Raw genomic sequence first — 22,966 nt, forward strand, 5'->3', positions numbered from 1 at the left:
TTTGCTTATAGCTTTTGAACTGTTTGTCCAAAATTCATGTCTTCCGCACCATGCTTTGAAGGTACTCAAAACGTTTTGGGGCAGTGCCACCTTGTGGTCAGAGGTTATAACAAAATTTACAAACATGCTAATAACTTTTGATTAAATTAGCCTAGTTTAATGAAACTGGTCATAATACAGTCATTGGCTCATGCCGAGAACAGAGATACAAATTTTGCCATATTTGGTCAAACATCCTGTCCTCAATGTTCTTATTTGATCAAAACCTACTTTTGCAAACTCGTCCTAGACGGTTCGTCCAATTTGCACGAAAATTTAACCAGATCATCTTCAGACGATGCTGACAAAAAATCTTACAAATCAAGTTGATTCATCAAATAGTTTTAATGAAACTGGTCATAATACAGTCATTGGCTCATGCCGAGAACATAGATACTAATTTTGCCATATTTGGTCAAACATCCTGTCCTCAATGTTCTTATTTGATCAAAACCTACTTTTTCAAACTCATCCTAGACTGTTTGTCCAATTTCCACCAAAATCGAATCGTATCATCTTCAGACTGTGTCAACAAAAATTTAGGAATTTTGCATCAATAGATGAAACCGTTTTTGTAAACCGCAGTGACGAAGTTGAGCCATGATGCCAAAATGACTCTTGAGGCTGTATCTCTGCAATGCTTTGACATATTGGCATCAAACTTTGCATGTGTCATTGTTCCCTTATTCTGACCACACCACATACATTTCGTAACTGTGCCACCTATTGGTCAAAAGTGATAAACCATTAACTTATATTATCAGTGACTCTATATATGATATTTCAGCCATTTTGCCTAATCTTCTTAAACTGTATAATTGTTAATTGCTGCAGTTGGTCTGACACTCTCAGACTACAATGCATTTTCAGCCTTTTGCCTAAAATCATCTTAAAACGTGATTAATTTCTCATTGCTGCAGTTGATCTGACACTGCCAGCCATTTTGGCATGTCTTGTCTTCTTCTTTGCGCTTGGCCCCGGTATTGCTGCTTGCAGCTATATTTATTCATCTTCTTCTTCTTCTTCTTCCGCCACGAAGTCTATGGCAGCCCATAGAACCGTATGGTAAAAAGTTGTGAAATTTGGCACACTAATAGAGGACAGTCTGAAATGTCACCGTAGCAAATTTGGAGTCTCAAACTCAATCCCTCTAGCGCCACCATCAGTCCAAAATTTGACTCATGTTTATGCTAATAACTTTTGAACCATAAGGGCTAGAAACAAAATTCTTTTTTCCTCTGATTCCTTGGCTCAAGGCGATTCGATTGCACCCTATGACGTCATTTTCCGTCATAAAAATTTTCCCGCCATTTTTAATTTTCCGAAAAACCTACTTTTACGAACTCGTCCTAGACGGTTCATCCGATTTGCACGAAAATTGATCCAGATCATCTTCAGACCATGCTGACAAAAAATCTTGCAAATCAAGTTGATTCGTCAAATCATTTGCGATAAACGCGCAAACAAATTTTACGTAGCGGTTGCAAAAACACTCTTAAGGCAATATCTCCGCAACGCTTTATCGTATTTAAACCAAACTTGGTACATGTCATCACAAGCATGACTTGAGGCAACATACAGCGTTTCGGCGCAGCGCCACCTACTGGTCCGGAGATACGAAAAATTGCTATTTTTGCTTATAACTTCTGAACTGTTTGTCCAAAAATCATAAAAGTGGTCTCGTTACATTCAGGACGGCATGCCGAGTCGTCTGATATTCAATTTTACCATATCGGCCATTTTGGCTGTCGGCCATTTTGAATTTTGTCAAAAAATGCGATATTTTACAAATGCATTAGTATATTGTTACTAAACTCGGTATGTGACTTCCTTGCTATGCCCTGAAGGTACTCAAAAAGTTTTAGGGCAGTGCCACCTTGTGGTCAAAAGATATAACAAACTTGACAAAAATGCTAATAACTTTTAATTAAATTAGCCTAGTATATTGAAACTGGTCATAATAGAGTCATTGGCTCATGCCGATTCAATTGCAACCTATGATGTCATTTTCGGTCATGATAATTTCCCCGCCATTTTTAATTTTCCAAAAAACCTACTTTTACGAACTCGTCCTAGACGGTTTGTCCGATTTGCACGAAAATTGAACCAGATCATCTTCAGACCATGCTGACAAAAAATCTTGCAAATCAAGTTGATTTGTCAAATCGTTTTCGATAAACGCGCACACAAATTTTGCGTAGCGGTTGCAAAAACACTCATAAGCCTATATCTCCACAACGCTTTATCGTATTCAAACCAATCTTGGTATATGTCATCACAAGCATGACCTGAAGCAACATGCAGCGTTTCGGCGCAGCGCCACCTACTGGTCCGGAGATACAAAAAATGGCTATTTTTGCTTATAACTTTTGAACTGTTTGTCCAAAAATCATGTCTTCCGCACCATGCTTTGAAGGTACTCAAAACGTTTTGGGGCAGTGCCACCTTGTGGTCAGAGGTTATAACAAAATTTACAAAAATAATAATAACGTTTGATTAAATTAGCCTAGTTTATTGAAACTGGTCATAATACATTTATTGGCTCATGCCGAGAATATAGATACTAATTTTGCCATATTTGGTCAAACATCTTGTCCTCAATGTTCTTATTTGATCAAAACCTACTTTTTCAAACTCATCCTAGACCGTTTGTCCAATTTCCACCAAAATCGAATTGTATCCTCTTCAGACTGTGTCAACAAAAAGTTAGGGATTTTGCATCAATAGATGAAACCGTTTTTGTAAACCGCAGCGACGAAGTTGAGCCATGATGCCAAAATGACTCTTGAGGCTGTATCTCTCCAATGCTTTGACATATTGGCATCAAACTTTGCATGTGTCATTGTTCCCTTATTCTGACCACACCACATCAATTTCGTAACTGTGCCACCTATTGGTCAAAAATGATAAACCATTAACTTATATTATCAGTGACTCAATATATGATATTTCAGCCATTTTGCCTAATCTTCTTAAACTGTATAATTGTTAATTGTTGCAGTTGGTCTGACACTCTCAGACTACAATGCATTTTCAGCCTTTTGCTTAAAATCATCTTAAAACGTGATTAATTGCTCATTGCTCCAGTTGATCTGACACTGCCAACCATTTTGGCATGTCTTGTCTTCTTCTTTGCGCTTGGCCCCGGTATTGCTGCTTGCAGCTATATTTATTCATCTTCTTCTTCTTCTTCTTCTTCTTCTTCTTCTTCCGCCACGAAGTCTATGGCAGCCCATAGAACCGTATGGTAAAAAGTTGTGAAATTTGGCACACTAATAGAGGACAGTCTGAAATGTCACCGTAGCAAATTTGGAGTCTCAAACTCAATCCCTCTAGCGCCACCATCAGTCCAAAATTTGACTCATGTTTATGCTAATAACTTTTGAACCATAAGGTCTAGAAACAAAATTCCTTTTTCCTCTGATTCCTTGGCTCAAGACGATTCCATTGCACCCTATGACGTCATTTTCCGTCATAAAAATTTTCCCGCCATTTTGAATTTTCCGAAAAACCTACTTTTACGAACTCGTCCTAGATGGTTCATCCGATTTGCACGAAAATTGAACCAGATCATCTTCAGACCATGCTGACAAAAAATCTTGCAAATCAAGTTGATTCGTCAAATCATTTGCGATAAACGCGCAAACAAATTTTACGTAGCGGTTGCAAAAACACTCTTAAGGCAATATCTCCGCAACGCTTTATCGTATTCAAACCAAACTTGGTACATGTCATCACAAGCATGACTTGAGGCAACATACAGCGTTTCGGCGCAGCGCCACCTACTGGTCCGGAGACACGAAAAATGGCAATTTTTGCTTATAACTTCTGAACTGTTTGTCCAAAAATCATAAAAGTGGTCTCGTTACATTCAGGACGGCATGCCGAGTCGTCTGATATTCAATTTTACCATATCGGCCATTTTGGCTGTCGGCCATTTTGAATTTTGTCAAAAAATGCTATATTTTACAAATGCATTAGTATATTGTTACTAAACTCGGTATGTGACTTCCTTGCTATGCCCTGAAGGTACTCAAAAAGTTTTTGGGCAGTGCCACCTTGTGGTCAAAAGATATAACAAACTTGACAAAAATGCTAATAACTTTTGATTAAATTAGCCTAGTATATTGAAACTGGTCATAATAGAGTCATTGGCTCATGCCGATTCAATTGCAACCTATGACGTCATTTTCGGTCATGATAATTTCCCCGCCATTTTTAATTTTCCAAAAAACCTACTTTTACGAACTCGTCCTAGACGGTTCATCCGATTTGCACGAAAATTGAACCAGATCATCTTCAGACCATGCTGACAAAAAATCTTGCAAATCAAGTTGATTCGTCAAATCATTTGCGATAAACGCGCAAACAAATTTTACGTAGCGGTTGCAAAAACACTCTTAAGGCAATATCTCCGCAACGCTTTATCGTATTCAAACCAAACTTGGTACATGTCATCACAAGCATGACTTGAGGCAACATACAGCGTTTCGGCGCAGCGCCACCTACTGGTCCGGAGACACGAAAAATGGCAATTTTTGCTTATAACTTCTGAACTGTTTGTCCAAAAATCATAAAAGTGGTCTCGTTACATTCAGGACAGCATGCCGAGTCGTCTGATATTCAATTTTACCATATCGGCCATTTTGGCTGTCGGCCATTTTGAATTTTGTCAAAAAATGCTATATTTTACAAATGCATTAGTATATTGTTACTAAACTCGGTATGTGACTTCCTTGCTATGCCCTGAAGGTACTCAAAAAGTTTTTGGGCAGTGCCACCTTGTGGTCAAAAGATATAACAAACTTGACAAAAATGCTAATAACTTTTGATTAAATTAGCCTAGTATATTGAAACTGGTCATAATAGAGTCATTGGCTCATGCCGATTCAATTGCAACCTATGACGTCATTTTCGGTCATGATAATTTCCCCGCCATTTTTAATTTTCCAAAAAACCTACTTTTACGAACTCGTCCTAGACGGTTTGTCCGATTTGCACGAAAATTGGACCAGATCATCTTCAGACCACGCTGACAAAAAATCTTGCAAATCAAGTTGATTTGTCAAATCGTTTTCGATAAACGCGCACACAAATTTTGCGTAGCGGTTGCAAAAACACTCATAAGCCTATATCTCCACAACGCTTTATCGTATTCAAACCAATCTTGGTATATGTCATCACAAGCATGACCTGAAGCAACATGCAGCGTTTCGGGCAAGCGCCACCTACTGGTCCGGAGATACAAAAAATGGCTATTTTTGCTTATAACTTTTGAACTGTTTGTCCAAAAATCATGTCTTCCGCACCATGCTTTGAAGGTACTCAAAAAGTTTTGGGACAGTGCCACCTTGTGGTCAGAGGTTATAACAAAATTTACAAACATGCTAATAACTTTTGATTAAATTAGCCTAGTTTAATGAAACTGGTCATAATCCAGTCATTGGCTCATGCCGAGAACAGAGATACTAATTTTTCCATATTTGGTCAAACATCCTGTCCTCAATGTTCTTATTTGATCAAAACCTACTTTTTCAAACTCATCCTAGACCGTTTGTCCAATTTCCACCAAAATCTAATCGTATCATCTTCAGACAGTGTCAACAAAAAGTTAGGGATTTTGCATCAATAGATGAAACCGTTTTTGTAAACCGCAGCGACGAAGTTGAGCCATTATGCCAAAATTACTCTTGAGGCTGTATCTCTGCAATGCTTTGACATATTGGCATCAAACTTTGCATGTGTCATTGTTCCCTTATTCTGACCACACCACATCAATTTCGTATCTGTGCCACCTATTGGTCAAAAGTGATAAACCATTAACTTACATTATCAGTGACTCAATATATGATATTTCAGCTATTTTGCCTAATCTGCCTAACTGTATAATTGTTAATTGTTGCAGTTGGTCTGACACTCTCAGACTACAATGCATTTTCAGCATTTTGCTTAAAATCATCTTAAAACGTGATTAATTGCTCATTGCTCCAGTTGATCTGACACTGCCAGCCATTTTGCTATGTCTTGTCTTCTTCTTTGCGCTTGGCCCCGGTATTGCTGCTTGCAGCTATATTTATTATTAGGGGCCAAGCACCGAAGGTGCGAAGGCACCTATTGAAACCGTTCCCGTTCCTATTATTAGGGGCCAAGCACCGAAGGTGCGAAGGCACCTATTGAAACCGTTCCCGTTCTTATTAGGGGCCAAGCACCGAAGGTGCGAAGGCACCTATTGAAACCGTTCCCGTTCTTATTATTATTATTCATCTTCTTCTTCTTCTTCCGCCACGAAGTCTATGGCAGCCCATAGAACCGTATGGTAAAAAGTTGTGAAATTTGGCACACTAATAGAGGACAGTCTGAAATGTCACCGTAGCAAATTTGGAGTCTCAAACTCAATCCCTCTAGCGCCACCATCAGTTCAAAATTTGACTCATGTTTATGCTAATAACTTTTGAACCATAAGGGCTAGAAACAAAATTCTTTTTGCCTCTGATTCCTTGGCTCAAGACGATTCGAATGCACCCTATGACGTCATTTTCCGTCATAAAAATTTTCCCGCCATTTTTAATTTTCCGAAAAACCTACTTTTACGAACTCGTCCTAGACGGTTCATCCGATTTGCACGAAAATTGAACCAGATCATCTTCAGACCATGCTGACAAAAAATCTTGCAAATCAAGTTGATTCGTCAAATCTTTTGCGATAAACGCGCAAACAAATTTTACGTAGCGGTTGCAAAAACACTCTTAAGGCAATATCTCCGCAACGCTTTATCGTATTCAAACCAAACTTGGTACATGTCATCACAAGCATGACTTGAGGCAACATACAGCGTTTCGGCGCAGCGCCACCTACTGGTCCGGAGATACGAAAAATTGCTATTTTTGCTTATAACTTCTGAACTGTTTGTCCAAAAATCATAAAAGTGGTCTCGTTACATTCAGGACGGCATGCCGAGTCGTCTGATATTCAATTTTACCATATCGGCCATTTTGGCTGTCGGCCATTTTGAATTTTGTCAAAAAATGCTATATTTTACAAATGCATTAGTATATTGTTACTAAACTCGGTATGTGACTTCCTTGCTATGCCCTGAAGGTACTCAAAAAGTTTTAGGGCAGTGCCACCTTGTGTTCAAAAGATATAACAAACTTGACAAAAATGCTAATAACTTTTGATTAAATTAGCCTAGTATATTGAAACTGGTCATAATAGAGTCATTGGCTCATGCCGATTCAATTGCAACCTATGATGTCATTTTCGGTCATGATAATTTCCCCGCCATTTTTATTTTTCCAAAAAACCTACTTTTACGAACTCGTCCTAGACGGTTTGTCCGATTTGCACGAAAATTGAACCAGATCATCTTCAGACCATGCTGACAAAAAATCTTGCAAATCAAGTTGATTTGTCAAATCGTTTTCGATAAACGCGCACACAAATTTTGCGTAGCGGTTGCAAAAACACTCATAAGCCTATATCTCCACAACGCTTTATCGTATTCAAACCAATCTTGGTATATGTCATCACAAGCATGACCTGAAGCAACATGCAGCGTTTCGGCGCAGCGCCACCTACTGGTCCGGAGATACAAAAAATGGCTATTTTTGCTTATAACTTTTGAACTGTTTGTCCAAAAATCATGTCTTCCGCACCATGCTTTGAAGGTACTCAAAATGTTTTGGGGCAGTGCCACCTTGTGGTCAGAGGTTATAACAAAATTTACAAACATGCTAATAACTTTTGATTAAATTAGCCTAGTTTAATGAAACTGGTCATAATACAATCATTGGCTCATGCCGAGAACAGAGATACTAATTTTTCCATATTTGGTCAAACATCCTGTCCTCAATGTTCTTATTTGATCAAAACCTACTTTTTCAAACTCATCCTAGACCGTTTGTCCAATTTCCACCAAAATCGAATCGTATCATCTTCAGACTGTGTCAACAAAAAGTTAGGGATTTTGTATCAATAGATGAAACCGTTTTTGTAAACCGCAGCGACGAAGTTGAGCCATTATGCCAAAATTACTCTTGAGGCTGTATCTCTGCAATGCTTTGACATATTGGCATCAAACTTTGCATGTGTCATTGTTCCCTTATTCTGACCACACCACATCAATTTCGTATCTGTGCCACCTATTGGTCAAAAGTGATAAACCATTAACTTACATTATCAGTGACTCAATATATGATATTTCAGCCATTTTGCCTAATCTTCTTAAACTGTATAATTGTTCATTGCTGCAGTTGGTCTAACACTCTCAGACTACAATGCATTTTCAGCCTTTTGCTTAAAATCATCTTAAAACGTGATTAATTGCTCATTGCTCCAGTTGATCTGACACTGCCAGCCATTTTGGCATGTCTTGTCTTCTTTGCGCTTGGCCCCGGTATTGCTGCTTGCAGCTATATTTAGGGGCCAAGCACCGAAGGTGCGAAGGCACCTATTGAAACCGTTCCCGTTCCTATTATTATTATTATTCATCTTCTTCTTCTTCCGCCACGAAGTCTATGGCAGCCCATAGAACCGTATGGTAAAAAGTTATGAAATTTGGCACACTAATAGAGGACAGTCTGAAATGTCACCATAGCAAATTTTGAGTCTCTAACTCAATCCCTCTAGCGCCACCATCAGTCCAAAATTAGACTCATGTTTATGCTAATAACTTTTGAACCATAAGGGCTAGAAACGAAATTCTTTTTTCCTCTGATTCCTTGGCTCAAGACAATTCGATTGCACCCTATGACGTCATTTTCCGTCATAATAATTTTCCCGCCATTTTTAATTAACCGAAAAACCTACTTTTGCGAACTCGTCCTAGACGGTTCATCCGATTTGCACGAAAATTGAACCAGATCATCTTCAGACCATGCTGACAAAAAATCTTGCAAATCAAGTTGATTCGTCAAATCATTTGCGATAAACGCGCAAACAAATTTTATGTAGCGGTTGCAAAAGCACTCTTAAGGCAATATCTCCGCAACGCTTTATCGTATTCAAACCAAACTTGGTACATGTCATCACAAGCATGACTTGAGGCAACATGCAGTGTCTCGGCGCAGCGCCACCTACTGGTCCGGAGATACAAAAAATGGCTGTTTTTGCTTATAACTTTTGAACCGTTTGTCCAAAAATCATAAAAGTGGTCTCGTTAGATTCAGGACGGCATGCCGAGTCGTCTGATATTCAATTTTACCATATCGGCCATTTTGGCTGTCGGCCATTTTGAATTATGTGCTAAAATGCTATATTTTACAAATGCATTAGTGTATTGTTACTAAACTCGGTATGTGACTTCCACTCCATGCCCTGAAGGTACTCAAAAAGTTTTGGGGCAGTGCCACCTTGTGGTCAAAAGTTATAACAAACTTGACAAAAATGCTAATAACTTTTGATTTAATTAGCTTAGTATAATGAAACTGGTCATAATACATTCATTGGCTCATGCCGATTCAATTGCATCCTATGACGTCATTTTCGGTCATGATAATTTCCCCGCCATATTTAATTTTCCAAAAAACCTACTTTTGCGAACTCGTCCTAGACGGTTTGTCCGATTTGCACGAAAATTGAACCAGATCATCTTCAGACCATGCTGACAAAAAATCTTGCAAATCAAGTTGATTCGTCAAATCGTTTTTGATAAACGTGCACACAAATTTTACGTAGCGGTTGCAAAAACACTCATAAGGCTATATATCCGCAACGCTTTATCGTATTCAAACCAATCTTGGTACATGTCATCACAAGCATGACCTGAGGCAACATGCAGTATTTCAGCACAGCACCACCTACTGGTTCGGAGATACAAAAAATGGCTATTTTTGCTTTTGACTTTTGAACCGTTTGTCAAAAAAAATCATAAAAGGTGTTTCGTTAGATTCAGGACGGCATGCCGAGTTGTCTGATATTCAATTTTACCATATCGGCCATTTTGGCTGTCGGCCATTTTGAATGATGTGCTAAAATACTATATTTAACAAACGCATTAGTCTATCGTTACGAAACTTGGTATGTGTCTTCCGCACCATGCTTTGAAGGTACTCAAAAAGTTTTGGGGTAGTGCCACCTTGTGGTCAAATGTTATAACAAAATTTACAAAAATGCTAATAACTTTTGATTAAATTAGCCTAGTTTGATGAAACTGGTCATAATACATGTATTGGCTCATGCCGAGAACATAGATACTAATTTTGCCATATTTGGTCAAACATCCTGTCCTCAATGTTCTTATTTGATCAAAATCTACTTTTTCAAACTCATCCTAGACCGTTTGTCCGATTTCCACCAAAATCGAATCGTATCATCTTCAGACTGTGTCAACAAAAAGTTAGGGATTTTGCATCAATAGATGAAACCGTTTTTGTAAACCGCAGCGACGAATTTGAGGCATGATGCCAAAATGACTCTTGAGGCTGTATCTCTGCAATGCTTTGACATATTGGTATCAAACTTTGCATGTGTCATTGTTCCCTTATTCTGACCACACCATATCAATTTCGTAATGCGCCACCTATTGGTCAAAAGTGATAAACCATCAACTTATATTATCAGTGACTCTATATATGATATTTCAGCCATTTTGCCTAATCTTCTTAAACTGTATAATTGTTCATTGTTGCAGTTGGTCTGACACTGTCAGACTACAATGCATTTTTCAGCCTTTTGCCTAAAATCATCTTAAAACGTGATTAATTGCTCATTGCTCCAGTTGATCTGACACTGCCAGCCATTTTGGCATGTCTTGTCTTCTTCTTTGCGCTTGGCCCCGGTATTGCTGCTTGCAGCTATATTTATTATTATTATTCATCTTCTTCTTCTTCTTCTTCCGCCGCGAAGTCTATGGCAGCCCATAGAACCGTATGGTAAAAAGTTGTGAAATTTGGCACACTAATAGAGGACAGTCTGAAATGTCACCGTAGCAAATTTGGAGTCTCAAACTCAATCCCTCTAGCGCCACCATCAGTCCAAAATTTGACTCATGTTTATGCTAATAACTTTTGAACCATAAGGGCTAGAAACAAAATTCTTTTTTCCTCTGATTCCTTGGCTCAAGACGATTCGATTGCACCCTATGACGTCATTTTCCGTCATAAAAATTTTCCCGCCATTTTGAATTTTCCGAAAAACCTACTTTTACGAACTCGTCCTAGACGGTTCATCCGATTTGCACGAAAATTGAACCAGATCATCTTCAGACCATGCTGACCAAAAATCTTGCAAATCAAGTTGATTTGTCAAATCATTTGCGATAAACGCGCAAACAAATTTTACGTAGCGTCTGCAAAAACACACTTAAGGCAATATCTCCGCAACGCTTTATCGTATTCAAACCAAACTTGGTACATGTCATCACAAGCATGACTTGAGGCAACATACAGCGTTTCGCCGCAGCGCCACCTACTGGTCCGGAGATACGAAAAATTGCTATTTTTGCTTATAACTTCTGAACCGTTTGTCCAAAAATCATAAAAGTGGTCTCGTTACATTCAGGACGGCATGCCGAGTCGTCTCATATTCAATTTTACCATATCGGCCATTTTGGCTGTCGGCCATTTTGAATTTTGTCAAAAAATGCTATATTTTACAAATGCATTAGTGTATTGTTACTAAACTCGGTATGTGACTTCCATGCTATGCCCTGAAGGTACTCAAAAAGTTTTAGGGCAGTGCCACCTTGTGGTCAAAAGATATAACAAACTTGACAAAAATGCTAATAACTTTTGATTAAATTAGCCTAGTATATTGAAACTGGTCATAATAGAGTCATTGGCTCATGCCGATTCAATTGCAACCTATGATGTCATTTTCGGTCATGATAATTTCCCCGCCATTTTTAATTTTCCAAAAAACCTACTTTTGCGAACTCGTCCTAGACGGTTTGTCCGATTTGCACAGAAATTGAACCATATCATCTTCAGACCATGCTGACAAAAAATCTTGCAAATCAAGTTGATTTGTCAAATCGTTTTCGAAAAACGCGCACACAAATTTTGCGTAGCGGTTGCAAAAACACTCATAAGCCTATATCTCCACAACGCTTTATCGTATTCAAACCAATCTTGGTACATGTCATCACAAGCATGACCTGAGGCAACATGCAGCGTTTCGGCGCAGCGCCACCTACTGGTCCGGAGATACAAAAAATGGCTATTTTTGCTTATAACTTCTGAACTGTTTGTCCAAAATTCATGTCTTCCGCACCATGCTTTGAAGGTACTCAAAAAGTTTTTGGGCAGTGCCACCTTGTGGTCAGAGGTTATAACAAAATTTACAAACATGCTAATAACTTTTGATTAAATTAGCCTAGTTTAATGAAACTGGTCATAATACAGTCATTGGCTCATGCCGAGAACATAGATACTAATTTTGCCATATTTGGTCAAACATCCTGTCCTCAATGTTCTTATTTGATCAAAACCTACTTTTTCAAACTCATCCTAGACCGTTTGTCCAATTTCCACCAAAATCGAATCGTATCATCTTCAGACTGTGTCAACAAAAAGTTAGGAATTTTGCATCAATAGATGAAACCGTTTTTGTAAACCGCAGTGACGAAGTTGAGCCATGATGCCAAAATGACTCTTGAGGCTGTATCTCTGCAATGATTTGACATATTGGCATCAAACTTTGCATGTGTCATTGTTCTCTTATTCTGACCACACCACATACATTTCGTAACTGTGCCACCTATTGGTCAAAAGTGATAAACCATTAACTTATATTATCAGTGACTCTATATATGATATTTCAGCCATTTTGCCTAATCTTCTTAAACTGTATAATTGTTCATTGCTGCAGCTGGTCTGACACTCTCAGACTACAATGCATTTTCAGCCTTTTGCCTAAAATCATCTTAAAACATGATTAATTTCTCATTGCTGCAGTTGATCTGACACTGCCAGCCATTTTGGCATGTCTTGTCTTCTTCTTTGCGCTTGGCCCCGGTATTGCTGCTTGCAGCTATATTTATTCATCTTCTTCTTCTTCTTCTTCCGCCACGAAGTCTATGGCAGCCCATAGAACCGTATGGTAAAAAGTTGTGAAATTTGGCACACTAATAGAGGACAGTCTGAAATGTCACCGTAGCAAATTTGGAGTCTCAAACTCAATCCCTCTAGCGCCACCATCAGTCCAAAATTTGACTCATGTTTATGCTAATAACTTTTGAACCATAAGGGCTAGAAACAAAATTCTTTTTTCCTCTGATTCCTTGGCTTAAGACGATTCGATTGCACCTTATGGCGTCATTTTCCGTCATAAAAATTTTCCCGCCATTTTGAATTTTCCGAAAAACCTACTTTTACGAACTCGTCCTAGACGGTTCATCCGATTTGCACGAAAATTGAACCAGATCATCTTCAGACCATGCTGACAAAAAATCTTGCAAATCAATTTGATTCGTCAAATCATTTGCGATAAACGCGCAAACAAATTTTACGTAGCGCTTGCAAAAACACTCTTAAGGCAATATCTTCGCAACGCTTTATCGTATTCAAACCAAACTTGCTACATGTCATCACAAGCATGACTTGAGGCAACATACAGCGTTTCGGCGCAGCGCCACCTACTGGTCCGGAGATACGAAAAATTGCTATTTTTGCTTATAACTTCTGAACTGTTTGTCCAAAAATCATAAAAGTGGTCTCGTTACATTCAGGACGGCATGCCGAGTCGTCTGATATTCAATTTTACCATATCGGCCATTTTGGCTGTCGGCCATTTTGAATTTTGTCAAAAAATGCTATATTTTACAAATGCATTAGTATATTGTTACTAAACTCGGTATGTGACTTCCTTGCTATGCCTTGAAGGTACTCAAAAAGTTTTAGGGCAGTGCCACCTTGTGGTCAAAAGATATAACAAACTTGACAAAAATGCTAATAACTTTTGATTAAATTAGACTAGTATATTGAAACTGGTCATAATAGAGTCATTGGCTCATGCCGATTCAATTGCAACCTATGATGTCATTTTCGGTCATGATAATTTCCCCGCCATTTTTAATTTTCCAAAAAACCTACTTTTACGAACTCGTCCTAGACGGTTTGTCCGATTTGCACGAAAATTGAACCAGATCATCTTCAGACCATGCTGACAAAAAATCTTGCAAATCAAGTTGATTTGTCAAATCGTTTTCGATAAATGCGCACACAAATTTTGCGTAGCGGTTGCAAAAACACTCATAAGCCTATATCTCCACAACGCTTTATCGTATTCAAACCAATCTTGGTATATGTCATCACAAGCATGACTTGAAGCAACATGCAGCGTTTCGGCGCAGCGCCACCTACTGGTCCGGAGATACAAAAAATGGCTATTTTTGCTCATAACTTTTGAACTGGTTGTCCAAAAATCATGTCTTCCGCACCATGCTTTGAAGGTACTCAAAACGTTTTGGGGCAGTGCCACCTTGTGGTCAGAGGTTATAACAAAATTTACAAACATGCTAATAACTTTTGATTAAATTAGCCTAGTTTAATGAAACTGGTCATAATACAGTCATTGGCTCATGCCGAGAACAGAGATACTAATTTTTCCATATTTGGTCAAACATCCTGTCCTCAATGTTCTTATTTGATCAAAACCTACTTTTTCAAACTCATCCTAGACCGTTTGTCCAATTTCCACCAAAATCGAATCGTATCATTTTCAGACTGTGTCAACAAAAAGTTAGGGATTTTGCATCAATAGATGAAACCGTTTTTGTAAACCGCAGTGACGAAGTTGAGCCATTATGCCAAAATTACTCTTGAGGCTGTATCTCTGCAATGCTTTGACATATTGGCATCAAACTTTGCATGTGTCATTGTTCCCTTATTCTGACCACACCACATCAATTTCGTATCTGTGCCACCTATTGGTCAAAAGTGATAAACCATTAACTTACATTATCAGTGACTCAATATATGATATTTCAGCCATTTTGCCTAATCTTCTTAAACTGTATAATTGTTAATTGTTGCAGTGGGTCTGACACTCTCAGACTACAATGCATTTTCAGCCTTTTGCTTAAAATCATCTTAAAACGTGATTAATTGCTCATTGCTCCAGTTGATCTGACACTGCCAGCCATTTTGGCATGTCTTGTCTTCTTCTTTGCGCTTGGCCCCGGTATTGCTGCTTGCAGCTATATTTATTATTCTTCATCTTCTTCTTCTTCTTCTTCTTCTTCTTCTTCCGCCACGAAGTCTATGGCAGCCCATAGAACCGTATGGTAAAAAGTTATGAAATTCGGCACACTTATAGAGGACGGTCTCAAGTGTCTCCATAGCAAGTTTGGAGTCTCTAACTCAATCCCTCTAGCGCCACCATCAGTCCAAAATTGCACTCATGTTTATGTTAATAACTTTTGAACCATAAGGGCTAGAAACAAAATTCTTTTTTCCTCTGATTCCTTGGCTTAAGACGATTCAATTGCACCCTATGACGTCATTTTCCGTCATAATTATTTTCCCGCCATTTTTAATTAACCGAAAAACCTACTTTTGCGAACTCGTCCTAGACGGTTCATCCGATTTGCACGAAAAAAGAACCAGATCATCTTCAGACCATGTTGACAAAAAATCTTGCAAATCAAGTTGATTCGTCAAATTGTTTACGATAAACGCGCAAACAAATTTTACGTAGCGGTTGCAAAAACACACTTAAAGCAATATCTCCGCAACGCTTCATCGTATTCAAACCAAACTTGGTACATGTCATCACAAGCATAACATGAGGCAACATGCAGCGTTTCGGCGCAGCGCCACCTACTGGTCCGGAGATACAACAAATGGCTGTTTTTGCTTATAACTTTTGAACCGTTTGTCCAAAAATCAAGAAAGTGGAATCGTTACATTCAGGACGGCATGCCGAGTCGTCTGATATTCAATTTTACCATATCGGCCATTTTGGCTGCCGGCCATTTTGAATTATGTGCTAAAATGCTGTATTTTATGAACACATGAACGGATTGTTACGAAACTCGGTTTGGGTCATCAACACGGTGCCCTGAATGAGCCCAAGAAGTTTCGAAACAGCGCCACCTAGTGGAGAATTTTTTTTTTCAAATGCTTATAACTTTAGGTGAGATTGACTTATTTTCATGAGAGTAACTTTTTTTGTCTCCTGAATCCTCGCCGAGTCCAACGATACCAGACTTGCCAGGTTTCGGCGTATTATTTGTGCAGCGTTGTAATTTAGCACTTTAAAAACATTAGCTGATATCTTCGAAACCGCTAGTCCGATCGAGACGAAACCAGCATCAGAAGTTCGAAAACATAGGTCGATAGCTATACGTTAAAGACAAAATGTCAAAATATTGATAGTAAGGGGGTGTAAAATCCAATCAAAGTCAGGTGTCAGTCATTTTTTATGTGTTTTTTCATATAAATGTATATAACTCCAAAACTAAACAAGATATTTTCACCAAAATTGACACAGACATGTATGGGCTCACTCCAAGGACATATAAAAAAAATGATAGGATTGTGCCACTTGGTGGCGCTATAATAGAACAAAACATGAAATTCCCATTGACTACAATGCAGTTTTATGATATAAAATGCTATGCTTCACAAATGAATTGGTGTATCATTACGAAACTTGAAATTGGCCATCAGCACCATGCCTTTAAGCTGCTTAAACGGTTTCAAAACAGCACCGCCATGTGGTCCATACTTATAATGAAAAGGCCTCTTGAGGCTAAATCTCTGCAATGACATATTGACACTATATTGACACTCTGCTTTGATATATTGACACCAATCTTTGCATGTGTCATTGTTCCCTTATTCTGACCACACCACATCAATTTCGTAACTGTGCCACCTATTGGTTGAAAGTGATAAATCATTAAATCATTATTATTGACTGTATTTATCATTTTACAGCTATTTTGCCTAAAATCACCTTAATAGGTCTTTAATTGCTCATTGCTGCCGTTGATCTGACATTGCCAGCATTTTTGGCATGTCTTGTCTTCTTCTTTGCGCTTGGCCCCGGTATTGCTGCTTGCAGCTATATTTCATCTTCTTCTTCTTCTTCTTCTTCTTCTTCTTCCGCCACAAAGTCTATGGCAGCCCATAGAACCGTATGGTAAAAAGTTGTGAAATTTGGCACACTAATAGAAGACAGTCTGAAATGTCACCGAAGCAAATTTGGAGTCTCAAACTCAATCCCTCTAGCGCCACCATCATTCCAAAATTTGACTCATGTTTATGCTAATAACTTTTGAACCATAAGGGCTAGAAACAAAATTCTTTTTTTCCTCTGATTCCTTGGCTCAAGACGATTCGATTGCACCCTATGGCGTCATTTTCCGTCATAATAATTTTCCCGCCATTTTGAATTTTCCAAAAAACCTACTTTTGCAAACTCGTCCTAGACGGTTCATCCGATTTGTACGAAAATTGAACCAGATTATCTTCAGATCATGCTGACAAAAAATCTTGCAAATCAAGTTGATTCGTCAAATCGTTTTTGATAAACGCGCACACAAATTTTACGTAGCGGTTGCAAAAACCCACTTAAGGCTATATCTCCGAAACGCTTTATCGTATTCAAACCAATCTTGGTACGTGTCATCACAAGCATGACCTGAGGCAACATGCAGCGTTTCGGCCCAGCGCCACCTACTGGTCCGGAGATACAAAAAATGGCTATTTTTGCTTATAACTTTTGAACCGTTTGTCCATAAATCATAAAAGTAGTCTCGTTAGATTCAGGACGGCATGCCGTGTCGTTTGATATTCAATTTTACCATATCGGCCATTTTGGCTCTCTGCCATTTTGAATTATGTGCTAAAATGCTATATTTTACAAACTCATTAGTCTATCGTTATGAAACTTGGTATGTGTCTTCCGCACCATGCTTTGAAGGTACTCAAAAAGTGTTGGGGCAGTGCCACCTTGTGGTCAAAGGTTATAACAAAATTTACAAAAATGCTAATAACTTTTGATTAAATTAGCTTAGTTTAATGAAACTGGTCATAATACATTCATTGGCTCATACCGATTCAATTGCACCCTATGACGTCATTTTCGGTCATGATAATTTCCCCGCCATTTTTAATTTTCAAAAAAACCTACTTTTGCGAACTCGTCCTAGACGGTTTGTCCGATTTGCACAGAAATTGAACCATATCATCTTCAGACCATGCTGACAAAAAATCTTGCAAATCAAGTTGATTTGTCTAATCGTTTTCGATAAACGCGCACACAAATTTTGCGTAGCGGTTGCAAAAACACTCATAAGGCAATATCTCCGCAATGCTTTATCGTATTCAAACCAATCTTGGTACATGTCATCACAAGCATGACCTGAGGCAACATGCTGCGTTTCGGCGCAGTGCCACCTACTGGTCCGGAGATACAAAGAATGGATATTTTTGCTTTTATAATTTTTTTAACCGTTTGTCCAAAAATCATAAAAGTTGTCTCATTAGATTCAGGACGGCATGCCGAGTCGTCTGATATTCAATTTTACCATATCGGCCATTTTGGCTGTCGGCCATTTTGAATTATGTGCTAAAATACAAACGCATTAGTCTATCGTTATGAAATGTGGTATGTCTTCCGCACCATGCTTTGAAGGTACTCAAAAAGTTTTGGGGCAGTGCCACCTTGTGGTCAAAGGTTATAACATTTGCCATATTTGGTCAAACATCCTGTCCTCAATGTTCTTATTTGATCAAAATCTACTTTTTCAAACTCATCCTAGACCGTTTGTCCGATTTCCACCAAAATCGAATCGCATCATCTTCAGACTGTGTCAACAAAAAGTTAGGGATTTTGCATCAATAGATGAAACCGTTTTTGTATACCGCAGCGACGAATTTGAGACATGATGCCAAAATGACTCTTGAGGCTGTATCTCTGCAATGCTTTGACATATTGGTATCAAACTTTGCATGTGTCATTGTTCCCTTATTCTGACCACACCATATCAATTTCGTAACTGCGCCACCTATTGGTCAAAAGTGAAAAACCATCAACTTATATTATCAGTGACTCTATATATGATATTTCAGCCATTTTGCCTAATCTTCTTAAACTGTATAATTGTTCATTGTTGCAGTTGGTCTGACACTGTCAGACTACAATGCATTTTTCAGCCTTTTGCCTAAAATCATCTTAAAACGTGATTAATTGCTCATTGCTCCAGTTGATCTGACACTGCCAGCCATTTTGGCATGTCTTGTCTTCTTCTTTGCGCTTGGCCCCGGTATTGCTGCTTGCAGCTATATTTTATAACTATTTTCGCTACTGAAATAGAATAAAAACAGTCAACCACTGTATGATGAATGAATCTCTTGCGTACATCGTACGTTTATCTCCGCTTTGAGTGTAGATTTCAGTGAGAGCTGCGCGCGCTCTGAACAAAACTCTGGGTAATCTGAACGCCTCTGATTATTAGATATCGCATTCATAAACTCACTCAATAGAAACACGTGTAAGTGGTTATAATGCGCAACGCGATTATAACAGATGGCTTTTGAGAAGACTATAATAAGTTCAACCGCTAGTGGTAGTGTGCAGCCGAAATAACGTTACAAACGCAAATGGCGGTTGTTAATGTCAAGCCCTGATTATTACCTCTTAAATGTCACCCAAGTCTTGTCTGAACTTGTTTGTTCTTTGGCTCAAGCTTCACGTTATTATTTCCCAGATGTAGTTTTTGTATTGAGGTCAAAGTCCACTTGCCTTGCGTTCGTAGTTTTGAATGGTTCCCCCTATTACAGCAACTTTCTTCTGGCATGTTCTGCAGACAGGGTGACCATCTTCGATTAAGTTTCCCTCAGGACTTTTGTAAAAACCAAAATATGACCACACCTCAGATTTGGTCCTTTTAGAGGCTGAAAAATCTCCCGGCGCTGTCATTGCCTTCTGCCATTTCTCCTCATTCAGAAAACAGATCTGCGCTGTGCCTGCGTCAGACTGACTGGACAAGATTTACCGCGAATTTTCATAATCGTGATAATCACACACGGTTTTAATGATAATTTAATTTTATACGATATTACTAACCGTCACTAAATTTTATCGTGGTTTATCGTGAAACCGGTAATCGTTTCATCCCTAATGTGGACACACAATGAAGAGCTGGTAACCACAAATGGGACCAATAGGAAAAAATCGAATCAGTATCAGATGGCCACTGTAATGTGGATGAAATGATGACAGCATGAGAACATTCCAGCAGAGAAGAGCTGTTACTGACCCAACAAATCGCCCTATACTTCCTCCCATTCACAACAATAGAGGCAGACAACCTTGACAGTTTACTTATTAACTTATTTTCTTATTGCCAGTGAAGGACAAATCTTTCATAAAAATGAAAGCTTGAAGTTTTTTTTACATTATATCTATCTACCACACACAAAGTCAGCCACATGTGTCCGAACAATATTTTACTTTCCGTAATAACGAAATATTCTGTAATAACCCCTCAAAATAACCAACAACCTTTAGTTTAAATGCATACCATGCACCAAATATGTCAAGGCCTGCAAGGGACATCCGGAAAGGATGTGGTGTCAACCAGAGTAAAAAATAGATATTGACTGACAGTAAAAAAAAAAAAAAGCATAATAGCAAGTCCACTTCATATAGTAAGCAGAAAAAAAGCAGTTAGGCCTATGACAGAACTATGCCAAAAGTGACAGTCATCAGTCCCATTACATCCTAATAAAAATGTATATGTATTTGACAGTATTTCTGTCTCTTTAATTAATTTATGGACAAGTAAACTAGCCCCAACAGGCCTTTAAAAGACATCGACTGTAAACCGCTAACACGGCTACGCCCACATTTTCTTAAACAGTTAAGATAAATCATAGCAATCAATCAAGATCATGTAACAACGTTCGTTACAAATGACTGTTGTATTCCAACACTATTTTAAAAATCCCGAACATGTTGCATTACATTCATCTAGATTAATAGTAGCCTACTGAATTGTTTGTTTCGTTTAGGATTGTGCTACAGGAAGTTGAAAAGTGATGCCAAATCAGAAATGAGATAAAACACGTTTAAAACTGATGTCTATGATTTGCGTGCACGTTTTGATAATCATTCAATACAAATAATGTACCGTGTATGTTTCATTTACATTACGGAAAGAGGAATTCACTGTAAAAACTTGAATTATGCAAGTGGAAATAAATCTGACTCGCTCATATGAACCAATAATGACATTTACAGTGTGCTTACAGAATTCAACGTTATGTAAACGTGTGGCTGGTCGTTTTATTGTATTAAGACATCATAAGCATCACTCACCTTGTCCAAACAATTTACTTTTTCTGTCGGGTACACAATCTTGTCACATCTGCTACACAATGGGTTCATGATGGTCAGCTTGCCTTTGGTCTCCTTGAATGGTTCTAAAGCAATTGGCCAAAAACACTGATCAATCTAACGTTATTTGGTGGACCAAAAAATTCACGGAAGAGGATGTTGAAAATGCCACCGTGCTGTCAAAAGCAACTAAACGCTCTGTAATGGACGCGTTCCTAAACCACGCCTCACGAACGCGTGTAGCGATGTCCGATTCATAAAAGAATCGTTTATTTGAGTCGGATCTTTTTCATGAATCGTTTGAACCGGCTCACAAGCCGCAGCGAATGATTTACGTATTGACCCTTTAAGTTTTCACCTTTTTACAGTCTATGGTTTTCACAGACACATGATGAAGGGTATGGCTGCAGACTTGCACTTGCACTCTTAAAGCTTCAAAGATTTCAAAGCTTCGCAAAATGATTCAATATTTCTAAGCGTTCGAAGTGCAACACGCTGGTGACCCCTGCTGGTCAGAACAGTGTAAAGCAACAAAAACTCTTTTTACAAACCCATTTCAAATGTTTTATTAATTTGGCTTGGGAGAGCAACTTACTGAAATCCTAATAAACGTATTATTAGGGGCCAAGCACTGAAGGTGCGGGCACCTATTGAAATCGTTAGATTTCTTATTATTATTATTCCGCCATTGAAGTCTATGGCAGCCCATAGAACCGCTTGCGGGAAAGTTGTGAAATTTGGCACATTGATAGAGGACAGGCCCAGCATTAAACACACCAATTTTGGAATCTCTAAAACAATCCCTCTAGCGCCACCACCTGTCCAAAGTTTGACTCATATTTGTGCAAATAACTTTTGAAACAAAATTATTTTTTCCTCTGATTCCTTGGCTCAAACCAATTCGATTGCACCCTATGACGTCATTTTCCGTCATAATAATTTTTCCGCCATTTTTAATTAACCGAAAAACCTACTTTTGCGAACTCCTCCTAGGCCGTTGCTCCAATTTGCACGAAAATTTAACCAGATCATCTTCAGACTCTGCTGACAAAACCGTATTAGATTCGAGATGATTAGTCAAACTGTTATTGAATAACGCTCAAATGAAATCGACAAAGTGCCCACAAAAATGAAAGTCAGGCTCTATCTCCGCAACGCTTTAGCATATTCTAACCAAACTTGATGTGTTATGCCAACCATGACCTGAGGCTGCCTGCAGCGTTTCGGCGCAGTGCCACCTATTGGTCCAGAGATACAAAAATTTTATATTTTTGATTATAACTTAAGAACACTTTAGCCAAATATCACAAAACTGGTCTCTTTAGAGTCGGGGCATCACGCCGAGCCATGCCATACCCAATTTTCCCATTGGTTTGTTCAACCAAAATGGTTGAACAAACCAATATATACAAACCAATATATAGTTGATCAAACCAATATATAGTTGAACAAACCAATATATACAAACCAATATATAGTCGAACAAACCGATATATAGTTGATCAAACCAATATATAGTTGAACAAACCAATATATACAAACCAATATATAGTTGAACAAACCAATATATACAAACCAATATATAGTTGAACAAACCAATATATACAAACCAATATATAGTTGAACAAACCGATATATA

General features: G+C 38.4%; 1 protein-coding gene across 1 annotated transcript in view; it reads right to left on the bottom strand.

Moving 5' to 3' along the window:
- LOC307116923 (LIM and SH3 domain protein 1-like) overlaps positions 1–21,578 on the bottom strand; it is a 161,958-nt gene extending 140,380 nt beyond the window's left edge. Inside the window, exon 1 of the mRNA XM_079801443.1 lies at positions 21,310–21,578. Coding sequence (XP_079657569.1) covers positions 21,310–21,378 — 69 coding nt within the window. The 5' untranslated portion in view covers positions 21,379–21,578. The remainder of the gene's footprint in view (positions 1–21,309) is intronic.
- Between the last annotated feature and the right edge of the window lie 1,388 nt (positions 21,579–22,966).

Source organism: Gobio gobio, assembly GCF_949357685.1.
Source record: "Gobio gobio genome assembly, chromosome: 20".
Classification (NCBI taxonomy): domain Eukaryota; kingdom Metazoa; phylum Chordata; class Actinopteri; order Cypriniformes; family Gobionidae; genus Gobio; species Gobio gobio.